The sequence below is a fragment of the Triturus cristatus genome, chromosome 11 (assembly GCF_964204655.1).
Source record: "Triturus cristatus chromosome 11, aTriCri1.1, whole genome shotgun sequence".
Classification (NCBI taxonomy): domain Eukaryota; kingdom Metazoa; phylum Chordata; class Amphibia; order Caudata; family Salamandridae; genus Triturus; species Triturus cristatus.
In genome coordinates, this window is record NC_140594.1 from 490,709,707 (window position 1) to 490,731,340 (window position 21,634).

The following is a 21,634-nucleotide window of genomic DNA, read 5'->3' on the forward strand; positions in this document are numbered from 1 at the left end:
ACTTCAGTTTAGTAATTCTAAAATCAATAGTTAGTGTTTGCCATTGAAAACTCAATCACTTGAATATGATGCATTCTTTCCAAACTGTGACATAATCAATTTCCAGTGACACACTCTAATTCCCAATCAATAGTAAGTTCCACTTCCCAATGCTGATAAAGTTACTCCCAATCACAAATTGTACCCTATCAACATTGAGTCATCAAGTTAAAAATAATAAAGAAGGCAATATGTTAAACAATTCAACATGCATTGTGTATGCCTTCTCTGGCATCACTAGTAGAGGGTTATAAAGAGGACAATTGAAAAATACTATAATGATGTGTTTGTAGGGCTGTTATAACTATGATTCTAGTTTGGATATTATTAATTTGTTTGCAAGAGTGTTACAATAATCAAATCCATATTGGTTTGGCATAGGAATGGGGAGAGGTAATACATATACAGAAATCTTTTTCAAGAGCATATTTTTGATAAGCTAGTGAAGACAACTTTGTTGGGTAATTTCTGTGCAAAGCAATATGTGCCAACAGCTCCATTGGTAAATATGTTTCCAGACTATAAATGATAAAACTAATTATAGTCAGTGTTATTAGCAAGTGGTTGCATTCTTGCAGTACAAATCCAATGAGATAGGCTTCATTCGTTTTTACAGAACAGTATGAAAGCAACTGCCACTTAAATCAAAGGACCTGAATAAACAATGCTATTGCATGATCTTACCATATGGGTGAAACAAACCATATTTATATGGGTAAATTCCCAGAATCAGGCTGGGAGGAATTTTGCCCTCAGGAAATGTTATCTTGTGAATACAGATTTTTAAACAGTATGCTGGAATTTCAATTACTGGTTTAGGCACAATGCAGATTTGTAAACATTTAGGGGTTGCTCTACCTGGAAACGTCTATGAACCCCCACAAATATGTAAATGTATGTGTATTCACATTAGTCTTGCAGGTAGTTACACACAAAGGATTTAAACTTGTAAAGGGCTGCAATAAGCATATTTCTAGGTTGGGAATATAGGCTATCTCCATACTAATGAGGATGTAGTTGAAAGGTGCTTCCCCTGGAAAAATACACATTACCATGATGTTTTCATTTGAATAATTGTTCAACTGGTGGGAATTCCTCATGTATAATTTGTGTACATGAAAATACGCATGCACAACTATGACAGTCAAGTTTTGTGGAAGCACTTGGATTTTATGTGAATCCCTAAAATACCAGAAATTAGTTCTATAATGTAGCAACAAACTCATGTGAGCAAATATATTACTTTTTTTCATTAGGCCTTTTATGAATCTAGCTTATTAAAGGAACAAAACTGATGGAAATGTCAATTTTGTGCTTTTTGAAATATATTTAATATTTCATTTAAGGCTCACTTTAAACTTAGTGTTATTTTAGGCATTTCTTACAATACATTATAAATATTAACTGCTTGTTCAAATGCATATTTTAACTTATTCATTTTCTTTATTAGGCATTTCCATGGAAGCGTAACCCACGTTCTTGGTGTTGTCGCACATTGATGTTCCCCAGGAAGTGTAATGCACCGGTGGCAATTTGATAGTTAACATTTTAATCTTGGAGTTTGGACTCCAGATGATCAATTTCAATTGCTCTGCCTGAAAACAATAGAATTATAAAACGGAATCAAATACCCAAATAAAACGGAAAACAAGGTAAATCTTCCCCAGGTTTTTGGAGAGTATCCCTTTAGCAGTTTCAACACAATTTCCTATTGAATTTTCAATATGCTAATACAGAAAGATAACTCTTGTAGATTGAGAGTGTTACAATTGCATTCATAGTACGTGTTTGACTTTGCAATGCTCTCAACAAGCCTTGCATTACACTTGACCTGTAGAAATACTGTGACATAAAATCAAGTTAATATCATTACGTTTTATAGTTGAAAATGTTGAGCTTTGTCACAGTGATATTTCTACTTGCCTTAGTTAATATCATTAAAAAGCAGTACCAAAAGCGTGTTTAACACATTAAATTGAAAATGAGTTTGTTTCTCAGCTGGGTTAACTCCTGTTCCATCTTCCTTTGCTGTCCCAGCAAATGATCTGCAGCTTTCCTGACAGCTTGTGATTTCAAAGTCCAAGGTGTTCCAAATGATGGCCTTGATTTGCTTATCATTGTGCAGGCTGTCATATGATTTAGTTTTCACAAATTCATCATTAAAATCCTGGTACAGTTTGTTTTTGAGTTACCAAGTGTGGAAAAGTACATTGTTTGGTGCCATAGTAGTATATACAACTTGATGAAAATAGAAACCTGCTGATGCATTTATATGATTTCTAAAAGATATCTTTTTTTCTTTAAAAGAAGCACTATTGACTTAAGAATTGCAGTTTTGTTAAAAAAAAACATATATATGCCTATGATAAAAATCCTCAGATTTGTCTGCTACTGTTTGTCAACGACTTTGACTGTGTTTCAAGAAAGAACAATCTTGTATGATTTTTTGCGGAGGAAGTGCACTGTAAATATGAAATAAACCATGTGTTGTAATTTCAACTCCCCTATAAGTAAGTGGATCTCTGAGATATATGCTGCAACAGGGATCTTCCTTCCTTTCGTCTCTGTATTTTAACAACTGCTTATAAGCAAACCATAGGACGTTTATCCACAGCGGTCTAAGAAATGAAAACATTTTGTAAAGAACGTGTGCTTTTTACTATGAATTATTTGCATTGATCTCACGTTTTTATGTAGACTTATAACCTAGTTAAAGAAAAGTACTTGAAATAATTTCCCTTGTCTTACTCGGTCAAAGTTCATCAAAGTTGTTGTTTTTTATTTCATGTTTTATTTTTTTATAAACAGGTGTTTGCATACTGAATACCAATGGAAAATAATCATGTAAACACAAGGCTCTAGGTTTTGTTAGTATTGACAAATGTTCAATAAAAGGTGCCATTCTCTCCACATTTGTGTTATAAAGAAAATATTGCAATGGAACTTAGAAAAGTCCTCTTTAAAAAAGTAAAGTCTACAAATAAAAGAAACAAAATTATTTAGATACATCATCTCTTACTATAAAAGGATCAACACTTATAGGGATAAGGTGGGGAGCTGTGCAAGTCTTAGAAGTGGCAGTGCCTGCTGCTCATTTGAAGACTGACTGAAATGTTGGACATTCGTAGGTCTTCATTTTCTTCATGAACTTTTTAAATTCTTTGCTTTTCTTGTCCCACTTGTGAATAGCTGTCAGCAGGTACTGTGTTTTCACCTTGCGCCCCATAATGAGGAAGTTATTATTGAGATTGTCCAACTGATGACAAGGGCAGTCAGCCCCATTCTTCAGGTACAGGACAAGCTTCTTCAAGTCCCGCTTTTTGATTGTTCCCAGTTTCAAGAGCTTCTTCTTTTTTGGCACAATTTTCCTGTCTCCGTTTTCCTTTTTGACTTCTTTTATTTTCATCTTAATTGCTGAAAAATGAAACAACAAAAAGAAATTAGGCTTTTAATTTAATTTGACATTTTTTTTATACATTAGTCTTTCAAATTGATAAACCACTGACTCTAGCACCAATATAATGGTAATCAATTGATTAATATGGACATACGTACAAATGCACATTTTTGATGGGGTTCTAAAGAACATACGCCACAAATTTGAAAATGAAAAAATATGGTATAATGACTGCTATTTGACTGTAAACCACACACAATAAGATTTATTTGTTGGAAAAAGTACACATATATTCAGGACAAGCAAGACTGCAATAAGTAGAATTTATACATCTAATTTAGTGTATGACAGAAATATTTATCACCTGTTTGGACTTATAATGATTTACTACACATGATGTAAACATTGGACCTTCTCTAATTAGTCAGTGTGCAGCCCTTTGGCATAATCGTGTGATTAGCTCCCTAGGTACCATTATCAGCAAAATGAACAGTCACAGAAATTCTGATGTGATGCGCAGGCGTAAAGAAGTAGTGAGGATTGACTTCAGCACAAGAAATATCTAATCTTGCACTATCCATTCAACAATGAGACACCTAACAAACAATGTTTCTGGTTTATTATAATCAATTGTAGAAGACAGATACACATCTTATGGAATTAGTCACATGGTCCATATATGATAGTTGGAAGAATAGTGACAATATCCAGCCTCTGAAAATACCATGAGCGAAATCTGGAATGCCATGCAAAAAATCACAGGTTTCTTTTCTGAATATGCTAATGTTTGTGGAACTATATGAAAAACAAAAGAACTCCACCAGTGTTTATGAAGTGGGAATCAATCAATCATGTAGTACTTATAAAGCACTACTTATGACCCCTGAAGCTATCCCGGCGCTGTGCTGAGGGTATCAAGACAAGAGAGATCAAGCAAGGAAATGCATGGGATTTGATAGCAAGAGACTGATTATCAAAATCCATGAACTTTCTGTGGAAAAGAGGGCCTGGCAGAAATATGCAGCAATGAGAAATACTAAAATAACAGTTCCAATATGCCACACCCTTAAATAAAATGATGTTTACACGTCATCTACCTCCTATGGAAGTAATTGTTTTGTTTCTGATCAGTACTCATCATTTTTTTGTCTCAGAATTCTAATTCAGCATTGCAGTTTGGACATTGCTTCACTGAATCACCCATATGGCACCTTTTACATAGAATTCAGTGTAAACATTAGTGCCTAATGTATTGTGCAACTTCTTTGCTAACCAAAAGACAAGATCTGATTGAGGGTTCTTTTAAAGACTAAAAATGATATACCTTAACATTCTGACACTGAAATAAGAACTAATGTTAGGGAACGAGTGAATTACCAATCCATTGAGACACTATTAAGTAAATGGTAATAACTAATGAACAGAAAATGTATGCAAAGGAATAAACAATGTATTTCACAAAGATGAACAGAATAAAAGTATTCGATATATGATGCATTTATTTTCAGGATTCAATTACTGAAAGCTTAAGAAGATATTTGTTGTCCTGTTTCATGAAATATAGAAAATGTAGTGAGAACACTGAACATACAGAGAAAACAATCATTCGCTAAGCCACAAACCAACTCAGTCGGATAAGCTCCCAATCTAATTTAAAGCATGAACTATATACTGAAATTGATACATTTCACAAGAGTAGCAGTTTTTTCAACCCAAAGAAATAAACACCTACTCATACTGAGTACTGGACTATGATTATCGACCCATTCTCCATAGGTCCCTGGATAGGCATTCAGCTGGTTAAGGTAGATGACCCTTTCTAACCTACCTCAGTGGGTTCAGGACACTACCCACATGCCAATCCAGTGATTCTACAAGTACCCACCTAAATGCCCCTTATGGTTAGGACTGAAATGGGGCGAATTGGAAGGGGATGATGAGGATCCCGTGACTAATTGTCAGCTCAGATTTGTGTATATGTCTGGCTTTCTCAAATTTCACAAAACAACCCTTAGTGGGTGTAGGAAAATGTAGGTAAATCTTAGTCTTGTTTCTATACCCTTCTTACTATGCATTAACTGCTGAGAATTGTTTACAGTCAGTCAAGCCGCATAAGCGAAGAATGGTGCATTTTCACAATAAACACATTTCTTTCTCCATGTGTATAAATCCCTTTACCGTTAGCTCCATAAATTTGAGGGAGTTCTCTCCTCTATCCCACAATAGAGACAAATTAACTTTTGTTACAGTGTGTTTACATGCATAATGAATACCTAAAAACAACCCTGCTTGTGGGTGTTCTATGTATCTTCAAAAGTCATCTACCTAGACACACCCCTTTGGCTGTCCATAGGCTTACATTTAGCACCCCAGTACTAACAGATGATTTTCTCAGAGTGCCAAGTTGTGGCTGAATTCGCAAATATGCTGCAAATCGGGGGCTCGTAATTTGCAATCACTGATTTTTACCTTGAGTGAGCAAAAAGGTTTGTGAATGAGGGCCTTTGTGGCTAGCTCTATGTTTTGCTGTACCAGCTTTATGGATCAAGGAGTGTGTCACATGAGGCCGAGAAAAGGTTAAGATTAAGAAATGAAACAAGTTTATTTTAAGTACAGCTCAGTAAAGCAACAATTTTAGAGCTGTAGTAAATGTGGACATTATGTTCCAACAGTGGAAAATACTGTTTTCTCTCGGTCTCCTTGCTTTTCTAAGCTAATCATAATTTGGATCAGAAATTAATGTTGTGCTGTCACGACCGTGCAGAGGAATGCAGTTTACAACAAAAAAAACTAGACAAAAATGTGCTGCACATTACGATTTGCGTTTACTGCCATTTGGCATTGCTCTTTGAGAAACATGTGGCCTAAATTGTGAACACATTTGAATTCCGCGCAGACCTGTTTCGGCGATGCATATTAAGCGAACAAACAATATTTTGGTTTGTGATTAGATACCGTGTGTCCACTTTCCTTGGTGTAACGCATTTGTCTAACGGATGTTGTACCCTCGGTCACAAACTGAGTTTGTGGAACGAAGCAGGGCTGCGGCACTGCCGCATCCTTCCGCACTGGAACCTGCTCAAGATTGTGGTCCTTGGTTGTCATCCATTTTAGGGGTGGACACTCGCCGGGGAGCAATGGTTGAAAACAGATGTGAAGATTTAGAAATGAGCTCCGTTTACAATCCCAGACTCTAATGGTGGTAGCAGGATCCAAGTTTGATGCTTAGCAGCAGCAGATTCCGACTGTCTCTCCGCCAAATTGACACAAATATTTATGCCTTCTTCTGACTGGTGCCAAGAACGTGTGCAAACAGTACAAGCCTTACTTGTCTAATTCACTGGTATTGCCAGAGGCTGCATCGCTTAATTCGTGAAAAAATAACTATAGGGACTCACACTGTGGGGCTGTCTATTGTAGACAGTCCTGTCTAGTGTTTATTTCACCCCAAGCCTTTTTCTTCCACCACACAACACCTATTGTCTACTTAGCTCTCTCTATACCTGCCTCTGTCTTACTCTTTCTTTTCTGTTTTTTCTCTCTTGCTCTTGGGCAAAGACTTATAATGACTAGGGGGCATATCAACAACAACCGGCGATAATTATCGCTGAGCGCACTTAGCGCTCGGATAATTATCGCCGGCTAGCGCCGATTTTTATCACTGAGATAGCGTGCTATTAGCAACGCTTATCTCATCAGCGATAAAAATCCTAGCGCTAACTGGCTAACGTGAGATTATCGCTGGAAACCCAGCGATAATCTCACGCAATGTGGCGTTAGCTTGCTGATAAGGACTCACAAACTTAGCCATGATATCCACCTTCCATAGGATATCATGGCTAAGTCAGTCCTGAAGCAGGCGTAAGGAAAGTAGCGATAACAGGGGTTATCGCTACTTTTCCTGACGCTATGCTTCACAGCGTGAGGCTTGCTGATAGGAGAAATGTCGCTTAGCGACATTTCTCCTGTCATGCCAGGTCAGGAACGCCCACTTTGCATCTCATTAGGGATGCAAAGCTGGGCGTTAGGAATCCTGACGCTAAAGCAAGGTTTCACGCGTTAGCGTGACCTTGCTGATTAGGCAATAAAATTATTGTCGCTTTTCGGCCGAAAACGGCCGCAAAAGCGGCGATAATTTTTTATCGCCTGCTTGTTGATAGGCCCCAAAGTAAGTCAGGGTTGCCGAAAATGAGTGCCCGTGCCTTGCACCCGCAACCACCCGCACAAAATAGGCTCTTAGAACATGCTACCCAAAAATTATTGGGCACTGTGCTAGCCAAAGAATGAGTCTCCTTTGACCACTTGTATGTGTCATATCACATGGTGCAATACATTTGCCTTCCCTGAATAGCATCATCCTGTTTTCTGTACCGAAACACAGATGTAAGTTGCTTTTTGAGCTGATACCTGACTTTGTAAGAGGGTAATTTCTAAAATAATCGCACTTTAGCATACAAATTATTGTTGTTATACTGAGCTGTGTATCTTGTCACACATTTCACAGCTAAAAGTGGCACAGTGTGTAATCCTCTTCCAGAAGTTTTATAGCACAGTCGGTATTTATGTCCCTTAGTTGCTAGTTTTATTGGGTCGTTTTCAGAAAACATTTCAGATTCTCTAACTTGCAGCTGCATACTGAAAGCAATACATAGATGTAAGATTGTCTCTGAGCCTGGCATGTACTATATTTCCAAGTGACACGTGCTTCTTCTGCAGTTGAGTTTTTTATTTTTTTATTTTATTATTATTGCCTTGAAAGAACTAGAAAGACCTTTCCTGTTCGGAAGAGTTAATACACTGAGTATATTTTAAGTAACTACAATTTAAAATCCCATGTACCAAGGGCTACGTTTTCATAACCATAGCACCACAGAGCTATGAAACTACCCAACTTTTTTGGTGGTCAGGTGGGTGTTATTTACTTATTTGTTTTAATGTTAAAATTATAATTTCTTTTTGCCCGATGGAAGAGATTTTGTGTGCACATTCAGCATGTAACAATGGACATTTTGTCCAAATTGCGGGTGATTTCCAGTACATTCTGCAGTTAACCTTCTTCACCTACATACCCTGGAATATAACAGGTCTTTACCTCAGACTTCTGAATGAGGTGTAACATACAGAATCGTTTTTTTTTTTTTTTTTTACGATAATCGGTATTTAACACACCAAGGGGCATATTAACAAGGCGGCGTTATAAAATTATCGCCGCTTTTGAGGCCGTTTTCGGCCGAAAAGCGGCGATAATTTTATCGGCTTATCAGCAAAGACACGCTGTCGCGTGTTTTGCTGACTTAGCGCCCGTTTCCAGCACGCCGAACTTTGTATCGCTAATGAGATGCAAAGTAGGCGTGGCTGTGAAACCAACCAGGGAAAATATCGCAAAGGTAGCTTCGCGATATTAACAAGGAAGGGTAGCGATTATTTAAATCGCGTTAAGTATGCCTTAACACAGGAATTTAACGTCTGTTAAATTCCTGACTAAGGCATACTTAACATGGGGGGTGGATATTGTGGCTAAGACCACAGGCCCTATCATCTAGGATATCGCTGTTTTTCACCATGGAAAACGGCGATATCCACACTATCTCTGGAATTTTTATCGCCTGGGCGATGCGCGTTGTTGATAACGCGCAAACCGGGCGATAAATTCCAGAGATAGCCGGCGATAAATATGCAAGCGCTAAGCGCGCTTTGCGATACTTATCGCCGGCCCTTGTTAATATGCCCCAAAATTCTGCATGCTTTGCCCTTTTTCGAGGCCTTTTCTCCTGATACATTTTGACAGTTTTGACCAGCTGGAGTCTGTCAAAGGAAAACTGGGAGGATGTGATAAATATCACACAACTCATTATTCTGATCCCTATGCAAATATCTTCTTTAATCTTTATTTCGACTTTGTAGAGTCATAAAAGAGAAACAAAACATATACAAACAGAATATTACACAATAAACGAACACCCAGAATAAAAAGGGGTTACATCATCTGCACAGATGTATAACAAGAACTTCTTATAATACAATTATGATTTCAAATCGTCAAAGAGGCTCTTCTAATGTTCCATACAGCTGCTAAATACTTGCTAACAGCAAATACAGTAGGAGGGGATAGGTCAGATTTCAGCAAACGATAAGCATCCAAGTGATTCCTAAAACCCCAATTTCTGCAGATGGGAAGGATCCACTTTTTCCTGGGTTTCAAAAAAGATGCACAGAAAAACATTAAATGAATATCATTTTCCAGCTCGTTTGTACAAGCTGGACAATTTTTAAGAGTGTGTGGGTGCCAGCTGCTGGTAAGGGCTCTAATAGGTAGTGCGTTGTGTCTCCATTGAAGGAATAATTTCCTAAGACCGATGGGGTTTATGTCATCCAAGACTGTCTCCAGCTTGTAATAATCCTTCACTATTAAGAAGGTGGAAGACATAGGCCCCTGTATAGTAGATGTTAGGGACATGGTTAGATTGCGCTCATAGTACAAGGCAACCAAGTTTTAACGGGTTATAGTACTACATGCCTCTTGAGGATTGGTCCATAGAGGCAGTAGACCCAGCACCGATAACTCATCCTTTATGTACTTGAGCCAAGGGATTCTGCGTAGGGCTGCGTGTTGGTATAGCTCCATGAATTCACAACGATAGCTCAGGAGTTCGGGTGTTGTCCAGAGTCGCCTCCAGAAAGTTAGGGGCTTCACACCTAGTTCTTCCTTTATTGATCTTAGACCCATATCAAGCCTAAGTGGTAGAAGTGGAGTGCTCGGTGGGAGAGCGGCCAAGTTCCGAAGGAACTTGTTTTCCGTTACGACAAGATCAGGGGCACAATTGTTGCCCCACAATTTGCCACCGTATATTACTGCCCCACGTGCCTGCAATTTATAAATTTCTAATGGCGAACCAATAGGATGTGTCATGGATTCTTTCCATAAATTCATAATACCCCCCACCTTTTGGGTTAACTTTATATTTGATTTTATCTGATGGTGGGACCATGACATCTTTTCATTCAGGGTCAATCCCAGATATTCAAACGTATGGACTCTTTCTAAGCTGATACCGTGGATAACAGGATTAAGACGGGATGACCTAGGAGGATTAAAGATCATGAATTTGGTTTTGGCCGTGTTAATCTCAAGCCCCCGATCAGCACAGAAGAGACGAAACCATCCAAGACACGCTGGACACCCATAGGAGTCTTAGCGAGTAGCAAGGTATCATCAGCAAACATAATAGCTGAGATACCTGTGCCAGCGAGTCGTGGAGCGTCTCGATTTGGTACTTCGTTCAGGTGGGAGATGAGTCCATTTACATAGAGGCAAAACAGGGTTGGTGCCAGGACACAACCCTGCCTTACCCCCCTTTCAACGGGGAAGCTAGCTGATAAACCTCCGTCACTCCCACATCTGACCTTTGCAAAGTTATTAGTGTGGAGATGCACTATAATCTGCAAGAGGGGTGCTGGGAGGCCCAAATCCCGCAACACTGCCCAAAGTTTCGTGCGTGGAACCAAATCAAAAGCCGCACGTAAATCAACAAAGACTGTATAGAGGGAGCCCCCCTCCACCCTAACTGTCTTCCAAAAGAGCATACACAATCTAAAAATCTGATCGGTTGTTGAAACGCTCTTTCTAAATCCTGCCTGATAAGGGCTCAGGATCTCAAACTCCTCCATCCAATCCAAAAGATGATTTAGGATCAGCCTTGAAAAGAGTTTCTGGGCAACATCTATCAGACTGATAGGCCTGTAATTACCAGGGAGTAGAGGGGACCCTTTTTTGAAAATAGGGACGACTTCTGCGCCGAGCCCAAGTGTGGGGAACTGGCATACCCCCAAGAATAGCATTAAATAATGCAGTAAGGTATGGTGCCCAAACTCTTGGTTCGTGTTTGTACAGGTCGCCCGGAACCCCATCCAAACCGGGAGCTTTTCCCGGAGGAAGCATCGATATAGCAAGTTGGACCTCACTCAGGGTAAAATAGACATGGACATCAGTGAGCTGAATAGGGAGGGGTGGGGAGTAGACCCCCCGATATAGGGCACTAAAATGTTCTTCCCAAACTTCAGGGGCAATATTTGGGTTCACAGCTGAGACGGATTTGGTTGCACCGGTAGAGACAATCCGCCAAAATCTCCGTGAGTCTCTACATTGGAGGGCAGATGTTAATTTGTCCCAATTTTCTGATGCCCACTCAAGTTTGGCGTGATGAATTAGATTCTTATAGATACGTCTCTTTTGTTGTATGTCCTCCCTGTGGGCTTTCATTTTTATTGCGTCCAGCAAATCCGTTTTAGCCGATCTACAAGCCCTATTATACCATTTGGACCCTCTACAGATCCTTTTAGTACAACGGGCAGGTGGATTAAAAGTATCAGCTAAAGTGGAAAATAGTTCTTTGTTGACATCAGCCAATTTTCGACAATAAAAATCGGGGGAATAGGACTGATCCATAATATTTATTACATCACCCAGTGCACAACCAACCCTCGCATAGACTTGGGAGAGTTCGCCTTGATTAACAGACAATTTCGCCCATTTAAGTCTACGTTTGTTATTTGTCAAGGTAGCTTTGCTCAGTGTTGGAGATTTAGGTACTGAGTGTAAGTCACCGGGACACACACCCGCTAGAGATGCTTCCAGGACCAATGGATTGTGGTCGCTCTCACCCCTAGAGAGGACCTTAAAATCAACAACTCTATGCCACTCCTTGCATTGGACAAAAATATAATCAAGTCTGGCCTCCCGCTCAGGTTTATTGAACGTAGGCCTAGAGGGATTATCCGAATTTGTTCGGCCGTTACAAGCCCTAATTGAATGGGTCATCACCAAAGAGGTAATTTGGAGGGCCAGAGGGGCCCAAGACCGAGCCATTGGGCCCACAACCTGTGGAATGTGCCATATTTCATCCTCAACATGATTTGCTTGATCCACCAGCCCCGGAAGTGGTTCAAAATGGCAATTTAAATCACCGGCTAAAATAAACATTGTACCCTCAGGGATCTTGGCTAAAACATTAGATACAACATCAATCACCCCAGATTCCGCACACACATTCGTGGGCCTGGAATATACATTAATCACTGCCAGCTTTGTGCCTTGCGACCAATCTAGTAACAAGCAAAGGACATCCTCAGACCCAGTTTCCAGAGTCGTGGCACTACAACCCAGGTGGGTGGCAACCCAGATAGATAGGCCGCCAGAAGGGCGGCCTCTGCCCCCCCACACAGCCGGGATAGAAAAAGAAACAAAGCCCAATCGAAAACATTCTTGCCTTGCCCAAGTCTCTTGGAAACAACATATATGATGAGAATCTATAAAGGAGCCCCAGATAGGACAATCAAGTTTACTGGATGTATGACGTTACAACGCACACTATTACAACGCATGCACTTACAACGCATTTTTTACAACGCATAATCCATTACAACGCATGACATTACAACGCATGACACTACAACGCATTTTTAAAAAATACCTTTACAACGCACTACCATTACAACGCATACTACCTTTACAACGCATACCATTACAACGCATAATATTAAATTACATTTAAGGTAAGTATTAGATAGTATAGGGGTAAAAATTACTATTCTAACTCCAGGGGGTGCAACAGTAGGGTAAGTGTTGGATAGTGTAGGGGTAAAAATTACTATTCTAACTCCAGGGGGTGCAACAGTAGGGTAAGTGTTGGATAGTGTAGGGGTAAAAATTACTATTCTAACTCCAGGGGGTGCAACAGTAGGGTAAGTGTTGGATAGTGTAGGGGTAAAAATTACTATTCTAACTCCAGGGGGTGCAACAGTAGGGAAAGTGTTGGATAGTATAGGGGTAAAAATTACTATTCTAACTCCAGGGGGTGCATCAGTAGGGTAAGTGTTGGATAGTATAGGGGTAAAAATTACTATTCTAACTCCAGGGGGTGCATCAGTAGGGTAAGTGTTGGATAGTATAGGGGTAAAAATTACTATTCTAACTCCAGGGGGTGCATCAGTAGGGTAAGTGTTGGATAGTATAGGGGTAAAAATTACTATTCTAACTCCAGGGGGTGCATCAGTAGGGTAAGTGTTGGATAGTATAGGGGTAAAAATTACTATTCTAACTCCAGGGGGTGCATCAGTAGGGTAAGTGTTGGATAGTATAGGGGTAAAAATTACTATTCTAACTCCAGGGGGTGCATCAGTAGGGTTAGTGTTGGATAGTATAGGGGTAAAAATTACTATTCTAACTCCAGGGGGTGCATCAGTAGGGTAAGTGTTGGATAGTATAGTGTAATATTATGCGTTGTAATGGTATGCGTTGTAATGGTAGTATGCGTTGTAATGAAATGCGTTGTAAAGGTAGTTTTTAAAAATGCGTTGTAGTGTCATGCGTTGTAATATCATGCGTTGTAATGGATTATGCGTTGTAAAAAATGCGTTGTAATGGTAGTGCGTTGTAAAAGTTGCGTTGTAAAGGTTGTTCCCCAAGTTTACTAGCTAGACCAGCTATATTCCACGAGAGGATTTTATGTGTGGCTAATGAAATTGGAATAGGATCTGGTTTTTTGCACGTTTAGGGTTCATTCGGACTCAGGGAAACAATTGGGGAGGTAACAAAGAAGGGAGTGGAGATGTAATGTTGCTTAGGAGGTATCAACAGAGCAGTAGGGGAATTGGGAATAACAACCTCTGGGCTCAGTCAGTCAACCTCTTCAAGACACGCGTATCTGTTGTTACATAAGTAATTACCTCGTATAGGCGCATCAAAACGAATGTGCCTCTGTCTTCCTCTAAGAGGAGAGGGACCAACCCTAGTCCAATTTCCGTCGATCTCAGAGTGGGAGAAAGTAGTAATTGGCGGATAAAAGAAGGACAATGGTAGGGATTTAATAGTGGTAGCTCCAATATTACCAGACCAATTGGAAATATAAGAAACAGTCTGGGGATTTCTGAAATTCACCAAAATGCAATCGCCCTTGATTTTCTTTGTAGTAGTTCCCTACCAAGAAGCCCTCCTAACCATTAAAACCTCAGAACTTACATTAGGAGGGAGAGGTCTGTGTGTGTTGAGCCAGCTAATCACTTTATTTTTAAGAGAAGCATAAGTCTCTAGTTCAGGCTTAGTGAGCTCTGGGACGCCAGTTAAAACAATAACATAGGGCGATGCTTCAGGGGGAAGATTTATCACATTTTTCCAGCTCAGACTAGGCACCTCTTCACAGGTGCGGTTACCAAGATCTCTAGAGGTTCCAGGTTCATCAATATGGTTTAGTTTAGAAACTCCAGAGGGAGTTCTAGTTATAATAGATTATTGAGTTTGGACGGGTGAAGGAATGGCAATGGAAGAAGGAAGAGAATTAAGTGTAGGAGGTGATGCACCAGATGAAATAGGTTCCGTCCTGGAAGGAGGAGTTGTCGAGGCTGCAAGTGTAGAAAGGGAAGAGGGTTGGGAATCTCTCAAGTTATTCACAGATGCACTGAAGGTTGTACCTCCACTCCCTCGTAGGTAGCTGTGTCTAGAATTGCCCTTTCTATTTCTTTAAGCCTTGCCTCAATAGCGTCAAACCTAGCCATCATTGGGGTGAAAAAACCCTTAAGAATGTTGTTTAAGGTATCACTAAAGCAGGCATTCCCCTGATCGGGACCGTCGTCCCTGTCTAAAGGAGGAAGGAGGGATTCGGAATGGGGGAGGGTTCTCACCGGGGGTATGGTGGATGTCACCCTATTATTTGTAGCTAGCCTAATAGGGGTTTTCATCGTCGTGTTAGCGGCGTTGTTATGGAAGTGGTCCAATCTTGGTTTTTTCCCTTGTTTCAAATTCCCCTCACGTTTCCTTTTAGGAACTGCTCCCTGATGTGTCACATGGGTATTGCTCGAATTTAAATCAGATGGTATTTCGAGCCTAAGGGGGGGTATGCACTCAGGAATAGATTGGAGTTTGTCTCTGCCTGAGGAAGTACTGGACCTAAGGTCATGTATGACGGATTCAATTGTTTGGTCGATGGAATCCAAGAGCGCTGTATGTGAATCATCCAAGTTCGATGGGGATCTAACAGAAGCAAGTAAGCCCAACGAAGACCTCCTAGTACTGTTAATCCCATCAGATAGGCGCCTTTCTAACATATTCACCTTCTACAACAGAGTTCGCCCTTATAATAAAACTGTCCAAAGTGCCGGCTACAAACGGTTGTGCTCTTGTACATTTACCTCGAGTATCCATAGTAGTAATGGGCTTCTTCCAAGATTAATCACCAAAATACAGATCCAAGAGACAGGGCCCGGTCCGGTCTTGACCGTGCTTGAACGGGCTTAAACGGGCCCGGACTGCGCCCCGCACGCGTCCCGCTCACGCGAGAGCAGGTAAGAGTTAAATAGGCAAGGGGAGGAGTCGGGAAGAGGAACCAGGTGCAAGAAATCAGCAATTGAGAAAAGCACCCTGGTCCTCGCAGTCCCGTATGAGAATAGGTTATGAGTTAAAAGCCCCGTGCCTTTAAAAATATCAGCGTGCTGTCCTCGCCGGGATCCTTTAGGAGAAGAAGTCCTTGCCCATCCGATGCGTGGTACAGAGTCCTGAGCCTACGAGCGCTTCCCGCGAAGCAGGGGCCGCGAGGCGTGTTGTAGTGGCCGGGGGAGGAGTCGGGAAGAGGAACCAGGTGCAAGAAATCAGCAATTGAGAAAAGCACCCTGGTCCTCGCAGTCCCGTATGAGAATAGGTTATGAGTTAAAAGCCCCGTGCGTTAAAAAATATCAGCGTGCTGTCCTCGCCGGGATCCTTTAGGAGAAGAAGTCCTTGCCCATCCGATGCGTGGTACAGAGTCCTGAGCCTACGAGCGGCTCCCGCGAGGCGTGTTGTAGTGGCCGGGGGAGGAGTCGGGAAGAGGAACCAGGTGCAAGAAATCAGCAATTGAGAAAAGCACCCTGGTCCTCGCAGTCCCGTATGAGAATAGGTTATGAGTTAAAAGCCCCGTGCCTTTAAAAATATCAGCGTGCTGTCCTCGCCGGGATCCTTTAGGAGAAGAAGTCCTTGCCCATCCGATGCGTGGTACAGAGTCCTGAGCCTACGAGCGGCTCCCGCGAAGCGGGGGCCGCGAGGCGTGTTGTAGTGGCCGGGGAAGGCGTCGGGAAGAGGAACCAGGTGCAAGAAATCAGCAATTGAGAAAAGCACCCTGGTCCTCGCAGTCCCGTATGAGAATAGGTTATGAGTTAAAAGCCCCGTGACTTTAAAAATATCAGCGTGCTGTCCTCGCCGGGATCCTTTAGGAGAAGAAGTCCTTGCCCATCCGATGCGTGGTACAGAGTCCTGAGCCTACGAGCGGCACCCTAAACAGACTGCAGTTACCCAGTTTTCTTTACTCTGCTCCGACGGTGCTCGTGAAAATATGCATTTGCCCAGGGATCGGAATGTATCCCTGCACTTAAGGCCATTGTCTGTGCCGCAATAAAAGCCCAGCCACGGCCCGTATAGGGCGTGTTAGCGGGCCGGTGACAAGGGGCGGGGGAGGGGCAGTGTGGGGGGTTGTAAAATGCGGCATACGGCCGATTTCAGGTAAGTTCTGGAAAAAATACATGAATTTCGTTGCGCGCGCTGCATCGCCAAATGCGATGCAGCGTGCGCAACAAAATTCTTTTTTTTTTTCCGTAACTTACCTGAAATCGGAGGTTTGCCGCATTTTACAACCCCCTCCCCCGCCCCACGTCACCGCCCCGCTAAGACGCCCTATACGGGCCGTGGCTGTAAAGCCTTGTCCGAAGGGTGGAGTGGCACGCGGAAGGCGCTTGGTAATCAACACTACATATGTTGTCCACTAAGATACTAGGGACCCAATGCACAAAACTTTTTTATGGTTGCAGCAATTTGGACTGTTTGCAACCATAAACATATTTTTTAATAAGTAAAAACCGTATTTCGGAGTCAGTAATGTATTACCCAACTCTAAAATGGGTTTGCGACTTCATAAGGAATCACTATATCTAAGGAAAGGCCACGTTGTAGACATTGCTTTCAAATAACGATCCTTTAGGAGATGTATCAATGTTTTGTGACCTGCAAAATCTGGTCACAAACCATTGACATTCTACTGACTCCAGAGCTGGGGTGGTAAGCCCTTTGCGAAAGGGAAGGAGCCCTCAAGGGACCCATTTCACTGTGTGAATTTAAAAAATAAAAGGTTGCTGGGCAGTAAGCAGTGGTCCAGGAGTCAACTGACAATTTTGAAACCTTTTTTTTTTAAGTTTTTTTTTTTTAACATACCCTAGTTTCTTATGAGCAACTTTTTTGACTTTTATTTAAATGCAATCACAGACATGAAGGTCTGCTAACTCCGGCAGGCCATCACCCCTGTGATGGCATCCATTCAGAGTAAGTCACAATTTGCGATCTACCTCATTACAATTTATGATGTAGGTTGGATTGAACCACTCCAAATGGAAATTTTGTGACCCCACAATTAGTACATAGGCCTGTTATTAAAATTCCACAGTGGTTGCAATATTTCTGGTCACAATTTGCAGCCATCATTTTGTAACCAGAGTTTTGTACATATGACCCTTGATTCAGTTGCTCTTTGCACTAATACATTAATTACAGGAGTCTGTTTGTGACCTTATAGTCAGCGTTTCAAATGCTGTTGGGTCCACTCCGACTTTTATCCCACTGAGGTCAACAAAATGAATACCTTTGAGTTGGATCACAATAAACAACTATTATTCAATGACAAGTCATCCATTGACAAATCCTCATGCAAACCGTGATTTAAGGTGGCAATACAAGTGCAACTTATTTGTGCCCATCTAGAGGTTTTACCACTAATTAAGCCTGTTCACTTAGTTTTTGCAATCCAGCTTATCACCAGCTAGCTGGTTTACCAAACTGGGCACAAATGTCGGTTGCACAACTTATTCGCCAATTTAACAGAAAACGTTAATATGGATTGCAAATCACTATACATTTACAATTTCGTTTGAAGGATTTTACCACCCCATATTCCGCCAATGTTTTATGTATTTTTATTTTTACATTGTTAACACCAACAGTGATGGCGCACTCTTCGAAGAAAGCGGAACGGAAAGGGATTCAGAGCAAAGCTTTTCTGAAAGGGGTCCCCTCTGTTTAACGATAAACATTGCTTTTATTCTGAACAAGAAACGTTTCAGTAGATATTATAATGCTAATGGTTCCTTTCATGCAGTGAATTTTTAAGAACTGTAAGCCCAGTTCTTTGAAAGTGGTACTGTCTTGGCATGTGTTCTGTGAGGAAGGGTTGCACATTACTGCAATGCGTTCTTCCAGAACTACATGCATGTTTTCTTTGCAGTAAGGCTTTCTGCATAGGCTGCGGTTCATCATTCAAATGAACTAGATATCCAATAAATAAAGTTTTAGCTTTCTTTAGGATTCATAACATAACTTTTTTGTTTCCTTTGACATACCGTCCTGCTACCATTGACGTCATCGAGCTCATAATAGCCCTCAGGGGGGGCTTTGGGCTTCTTATGACTAACTCTTTTCCTCTGTGGACCCCTGGCATTAATTCCTGTTGAGCCACACTGTCCCATGGGCTTCCCCGTAGCAGAGCTCTCAAGTAGCACCATGTCCAGTTCTTGATTGACACTTTATACTCTGGGGCTGTTAGCAGTGCTTTTTCATTAGAAATACAAACCATAAGTCCAATAATGGAAGTAAAACAAGCATTTTGGCTATTTCATCTCTTTTTGCCAATGCTGAACAGCATTTCAAAACAAAATACAATAATGAAAACATTCTAGTTGCTGATGTTGAATAAGAACAGAAAAAAAAATCCGAAATCCAGCCTGCATGATGATGTATGCGAAAAAAAGGATAAATCCTGACCCAGCTTTGTTGCTTCTGCAGGTGTATGCATCATCTTGTATGCTTGAAGATACATCATGATGAGGCAGCCATATTTCCTTTAGGTCCCTCCCCGATGACATTTACCCATGCATGCATCACCAGGTATGTACACATATGTCGTGGCCTTGAAATAATTTTGGCTTTTTTAAATTTTATTTACTATTCCAAGTTACAGACATTGTGGAATAGTAAATAAAATAAACAATTATACAAAGTGCACAAACGCACATTCATATAAAGTAGCAGACTGGTAACAAATTGCAGCAGACGGGCTCACTTAAAAGTTACAAAATAATGAAATGTTAGAAAAAGACAGGATCTAGAGGTGCTGGGGAGCAACAGAGAAGCGAGGAGTGAATGAAGCAGAGCAAAGTGTAGGGAAACATCGTAGTATCCTTGGAGGTTTTTTAAAAAAAAGAAAGTCAAGCATGGAGGGGTGGAGAAGCAATGGGCAAGGTTAGAGTGGGATAACAAGTCCAAGAACAGGGGCCAAGAGAAGTAGGGATAAGAAGCACACAGGGAAGACGGAAAAAGGGCAAGTAAACAGTTACTCCTCCCATGGTGTGCTGCAAGCAAAAGAAAAAGGTTGTACCCTGAATGTAATCTGTGACGGGTAAAATGTCATCCAATCAAAAGGACAGTAAAAAAAACTATGCATCAGGGAACAGACATATACAAGAAGAGAAAGGAAACCAATTGATTGAGATACAGGCAAACAAGATTGATAAGAAAGCCAAACAATGATAAACCGCCTATAGGTATTGGTATTGTGCAGAATAGGTCCCTCGACAAAATCTATCTGTAGGTGAAATCTAAAAAGTAAGAGTGAAAAATCTACGTAAAGCTTACTTTATCAACTCTGCTCCGGCCTAACAAATTGAATGTAGGCAGTAGAAATCCCTACTTGTGGAGAGAGTCTAAATATACGGTACGTACAAATAATGCACATATGCCATAGTGTTGCATCTTGATGATCATAAACATTTGACAGACAAACTCGCATCCCTCAACTATTCTCTCTGTTCATTGATGCACGTTTTTGTGAATGCATATATAGATACCTGACCACCTTTATATCTAGCTCTGCTCAATTTTTATTTTTACGAGACATCTCGTTATTGAGAATATTGTGGTACAAAGACAACAAAGAGAGCCATTACACCTTGAGCGCAGCAAGGCAACAGTACTCAATTGCATTGACAAACACCTCCAAAGACAGTGAGATAAATTGCATGCTTCACATCTGGCAGTAAGGCAGCGAAGTGGTATAGGAAAAGCAGTGAAATACCAGTGCAGCATATTCCGAAAATAAAACCAATGACTTAACGGAGATAAAAAGAACAAAAAGGGTGCTCTCAACAGATTCATATCGTTCTAGGCTAAAAATAACCATTCATCACAATCAAGTGTCCCTAGAGGGTCCAGGAAGTGGGGCAAGAGGGGGGAGCAGCCAGGGATTCAGGCTAGGAATTGTAGCTCTTCGAAGAGCTGGATTGCTTTAAGTCTAGGAGGTGTGAGGCAGGAATATTCCAAATAGGAAACGTATTGTATGAGGGTGAATTTCCCCTCCATGTGAGTGATTTTATGAGAAAGCAATTCCATAGCTAGGACTTGCCATAGGCGTGTGAGCCATTGAGCTATAGGGGGAGCAGTAGGTTTCTTCAATGTAGGGCTAACAGTTGCTTGGAAGCCTCCAACATGTGGGTGAAGTGCCATTCAGCATGCGTCATAGCCTGTATGTGTTGGATACCAAGGATCGCTGTCGAGTAGAAGTCTGGCATTGGGAAGCCTGTAGTCTCCCTAATGTGGCTAAGAATTCCTTTCCAGAAGGTGGTAATGCTAGGGCAGGACCACAATATCTGTAAAAAGTCTCCTGGTGCCAAAGTACAATGTCAGCAAAGTAGGTAGGTAGAGGGAAAGATACTGCAAAGCCGGGTATGCATGAGATACCAGCGCATCTTTACTTTGTACGCCGTCTCACATTCTGCTATGCTTTTAGAAATCCAAGGTATGTCACACCAGAGCTGTTCCCATTGTTTCATAGGTAAGGCTTCCCCAATGTCTACATGTCATTGTGATTCGTAAGGATGTGGGTGAGCAGGGGTGGAATATTGGAGGACCTGATAGGCGCGCGGGACTAGTCAAATGACCAAACTAGGGTCTCAAAAGCTGTCAGTTGGCGAGTTGCCCCTTGTGCATTGGGTGGGGAGAAAGGCCAGTGGAGCAGTTGATAATGTTGTAGTCTAGTGGACTTGAGGAGACAGAATTCCTGTTGACATTGGTCAAATGTTTTAAGGGAGTTGCCATCAAAGAGATACCGAAGAGTGCGACAGTCACCTTTCCTCCAATGG

At 41.2% G+C, this 21,634-nt stretch overlaps 1 protein-coding gene and 1 long non-coding RNA gene across 2 annotated transcripts in view; one reads left to right on the forward strand and one right to left on the reverse strand.

Annotated features, from left to right (window-relative positions):
* The window catches only part of LOC146784460 (uncharacterized), a 94,491-nt gene extending 91,826 nt beyond the window's left edge, over positions 1–2,665 (forward strand). The window contains exon 7 of the long non-coding RNA XR_014970388.1: positions 1,490–2,665. This is a non-coding gene — a long non-coding RNA (uncharacterized LOC146784460). The remainder of the gene's footprint in view (positions 1–1,489) is intronic.
* A 128-nt stretch (positions 2,666–2,793) lies between these two features.
* The window catches only part of SFRP1 (secreted frizzled related protein 1), a 191,893-nt gene continuing 173,052 nt past the window's right edge, over positions 2,794–21,634 (reverse strand). Inside the window, exon 3 of the mRNA XM_085633216.1 lies at positions 2,794–3,453. Within this exon, the coding sequence (XP_085489342.1) occupies positions 3,131–3,453 (323 nt within the window). The 3' untranslated portion in view covers positions 2,794–3,130. The remainder of the gene's footprint in view (positions 3,454–21,634) is intronic.